Below are 4,207 nucleotides of genomic sequence, written 5' to 3'. Positions count from 1 at the left end.
TCTGTCTATTTGGTGCAAAGGATCCAAGGGGATATGAAGTGATTGTGACCTGAGAAGTCTAGCTATTAGATTTCCTTCCAGCAGAGCATATATTCTCTACAAGAAATGGTGAAAGTTGCAGAGAATGCCCTATTTGCTACCTTTGTGCCAAAACAGATACTCGCAATTATGGCACTACAGAGTCACTGTCTTTGATTAGCACTGCTCAGCCAAAAAAATGAAGACATCTTATTTCAAAGGAGGTTATAGTAAAAGCATATCCCATCCTCATCTTACGAATCAGTTTAAGTACATAATAGTGAAAATATTCAATGTGTATGTCAACAATGAGGCACAGCATGACAATACTATACTCCCCTTTACAATGTTCTGTTGTATGTAAAGAAAACGTTTTGGGTAATAGTAGGGGCTTCCATAAACCACTGCTTTAAACATTTTAATGCAAGAGAGTACACTTACTTCTGATAGCTTTTCTTTGCAAAGTGGACAATAAGGGTTATGATCAAGGCAACGCTCAAGGCATTTGAGACAGAATGTATGTCCACAAGGAGTGGTAACAGGCTCATAGAATAACCTGAACAAGGTCGATGGCAAGACACAAAAATGTGTAAATTATTCCAATAAACAAGCAATCTAGATATTAAAAGAAGACAAAAATAAGTTACTAAACTTGACATAAGATGGACACAGAAGGGAAAGTGACATTTCTATTCACTACTCAATTACTATAAAATAAGCTTTGATTTCTAGAATAAATTCATTACATCAACACATTAGAAAAACAAATTCAACCACTCTAATCTGCAAAGTTGAGATGCTAAACTCAGCCAAAAAGTACATGAAACAAAAATGTGTTGGACTCGTTTCAAGTCAAGCAATCTTTGCCCACCCTATCAACAGAATCAGATATATGCAGTCATACCTCATACAGAGGGAACATTCAAAGTCAGATGCTTCCACAAGGATTGCTGGTACACCACTTGATGCAGTGGCAATGGAGCTTTCAGGTAAAACAGGGTCATCTAAAAAGTTTTAAAAAATTATATACGATAAAACATTCAAGTAAATAGTATTCTGAAACCAGAGTAGTGATTCCATACCGATTTTTCATTAGTAACTCTTTATATCTCCTCTTTACTACCCTCTTATTTCTCCCAAAAGCCTGCTTTCCATCTGGACTTTTAAATTACACTTTTTTTCTGTTTTGTAAGGTTAGTTTTAGAAAACTACAGATTTGTTTTTCATCTCTTCCATGTGCCCACAGTCAGGCCATTAGGCATAAATCCAGAGGTTGAACTGCTTACATACACATGAACCTTTGGGAACTTTTGTTTCAGCACTGTTTGTAGATTTCTTAATGGGAGTGCATAACTTTCAAGCATGAAAAAAAGAGTTTATAAACCTCTTGCATGGCCTGCTGTTTTAGTAAATTGTTAAATAAATTTCCAAGCTTTAAGAATACTAAACTCTTCAGGCATGACCTACAGCATGCAATTCTAGCCAAGATGGTCAGGCTGAGAGTTTAAGGAATCCTGGCAACAGGTCAGCTAGACCCACAGATCATACTTAAGTCACCCTAACTAGTCTGTGGATATGGGAGACAATTCTTGAGAAAGCATAAATGCCTCAAAAACAGACTGGACAATGCCTGACTCCCAGTTTTTAGCTTTTCTAAGCTCCAGCTCCTTACCCTCTTCTGGAAAAACCAAATAGGTGAGATATGAAAAGCTAAATATTCGTTAAAACAAAAAGGAACTTTTGTTACAGGATAATTTGCCATGAGTCTTCTGCAACCTATACTTGATATAAACCAGAGTGGGTAGTATCACTATTTTGTGGCCTATAAATTAACTGTAGTCACAGAAAAACCCTTATCTCTACCTTATATTTTGAGTGCTAGTTCTCCAAACAATAGCAAGAGCCTAAATTTGCTGCTCAGCAAGAAGTTACACGGGGTCAGGGTCTCATGTCAAAAAAAAATTAATGGTTAAGTGTGAAATGTGATCTCTGGGGTTGAAAGTAGAGGAGGATCAGATTTCCCCACTCTGTTTACTGCCTGGGCTTGCAGTTCACAAGCTACTGTAGAAGAGTTCTCTCTCTAACAGGAGAGAAAACTCTGCAGAGCAGAGTGGCAAGGTAGGGAAATCGAGCTATTGGTTGAACATTTCTGGAAGACGCTGGCATTTACTGTGTTAATTCTGAGGCAGAAGTCATATTTTCCAGGTGTGAAAGGAAAGAAAAAGTATTATGGGATTTCAGGGACTCCCATTAAACAGTTATTACAGTACAAGACAGTGCTACAAAACAGTTGTTATAATACAAGACAGTACAATACTGCCTTCAGCATTTTTTCACACCACCACATTCTTTAGAAGTCTTTGTTTTTGAAAATCATACCAAGTGCTTGCATAGCTATCAAAATGCCAGAAAGGGTGGGACTGTTCTCTTTAAATAGGATCTTTGTTTTCTTGGGAAAATAGTTTTGTATGACTGCTTTTGGATGCATGATTAGTTTCCTTGTTTATTTCATAAAGACAGAAACTAAAGGTTAGTTGTATCTCAGAGGCAAAATAAATGTACCATTGTCACCTGCAGTACAACTGATAAGCCATTGGTGGTATAAACATTAAAAGCGTTCTATTGGAGATGAGAAATAAAAGTTCACTGAATTAATCAATATTGGTCTTGAAGAACATTCGAACTATTAATAATGTTTAAACAACAAAAGGCTTTAATAGCTCCGTTTGTTGGAGGGACAAACAAGAATAACAAGCTACCTGAAGTTCTTCTGTGTATTTCCTTACTGACTCAAGCATTTTAAGACCATGAATATGTACTGTATCACCAGAGAGTATTTAATCTACAAGTAAAAAGAACTAGCATGTTATGATAGAAGTGCTGAAGAACTCCCATTAAGCTACAACACAGACCTTTTTTAGGAATCTTGTTAGGAACATCCAAACTTTGCAAATCCTTCAAATCACTGGACAGTTTTCTTTTTAAATTATCCCCAGGTAAGCTGGAGAGAATTGCTCCCAAGGACTTCTTATTGTCTTCACAATACAGATCCAGGGCAGGATGTGAGGCAGACGAATCAGTGTTTCGAAGGAAGTCAGACTCCTGGGATGGTGTTTTTAACCTGAATACAGTATCCTAAACCAAAATACAAGCTAGAGTCAAGCAGAAGCTTCTCTTACTACTTCTCTGCATTATTTTTTCCAATGATCATTTCCATACTAAAGGAAAGATGGCAATGCTGTGGTAGCAACCAATCTAGGCAAAACCTACGTGCTCAAAAGGTTGAAAAGTTATAGGATTGTTCATTTCATCCTAGTTCTTGTTCTTTTCCAACAGAACCCACCCCACCTCTCATCTCATGCACTCTCACAGTGCATGAACTAACACACAAAAACACTGGATTTTCATTGCAAGAGATGTTATCTTTCCCCTATATTCCCCATTTTTATTTGTCTCTCTCAGAGAAGGAGCAAATCTAAATGGAATTCATATTTCACCCTCCACCCCCCGCCCTCCTGGTTCATCTTCATGTCATCTCAGAGAGTTAGAAAGGAAAGGTAAATTTGCAATTACTATGTTTCTATGTCATGCTAATATTTAAGTACATGCAATGACCATTCACATCAGGTAAATCAGACAAACATTACACATTTTCACACATTCGTTTGGGATTTATGTCAAATATTTTATTCTTTACCTTTGAACACCCAGCACTAGAGCCATCCTCAACAGTAGATTGTGCGTTTATGCTGCTTAAAAATACAGGTTTCAACCTTGTATTGGATGGCCGATTGCAAAAAGGTGCTGTGAGGCTATCGTGCACATTTTCAAAGGCTGGGAAGAACATCTCACACATTATCTAATCAATTAAAAGAAAAAGAATTTAAAGATAAGCTTATTTCAATAACTCGGTGTTGCTTAGTTAAGGGCACTGAATTCCTTTATCTTCTACAGGCCAATAACCTAGCACCCATCTACCATTCTCCTATAAGCAAACTCCCTACATACCCAGTTTCCTATGCTCCTTTATTTCACAGGAATTTCTTTCCCTCACCTCCCAGCATGCCAAAGGGTCTGTAGGTCTCCAATGCTTTCCTGGGCAGAGTTTGTTTCCTCATCTTCACTCCATGACCCTTTATCCCTTGCAATCATTCTACTATTCCCACATTCAGCAGCAGCTCCGTTTTTC

General features: G+C 37.5%; 1 protein-coding gene across 1 annotated transcript in view; it reads right to left on the bottom strand.

The window, feature by feature from the left end:
• Window positions 1-4,207, bottom strand: part of LONRF2 (LON peptidase N-terminal domain and ring finger 2) — a gene marked incomplete at its 5' end in the record, with an annotated part of 87,494 nt that overhangs the window by 28,754 nt on the left and 54,533 nt on the right. The window contains 4 exons of the mRNA XM_019523848.1: window positions 460-574; window positions 923-1,022; window positions 2,931-3,153; window positions 3,716-3,877. Coding sequence (XP_019379393.1) covers window positions 460-574; window positions 923-1,022; window positions 2,931-3,153; window positions 3,716-3,877 — 600 coding nt within the window. The remainder of the gene's footprint in view (window positions 1-459; window positions 575-922; window positions 1,023-2,930; window positions 3,154-3,715; window positions 3,878-4,207) is intronic.

This window comes from Gavialis gangeticus, unplaced genomic scaffold (genome assembly GCF_001723915.1).
Source record: "Gavialis gangeticus isolate Ggan-Ray unplaced genomic scaffold, GavGan_comp1, whole genome shotgun sequence".
Taxonomy (NCBI): domain Eukaryota; kingdom Metazoa; phylum Chordata; order Crocodylia; family Gavialidae; genus Gavialis; species Gavialis gangeticus.
Note: the sequence above shows the minus strand (reverse complement) of the source record. Positions and strands in the feature narration are given on the sequence as shown.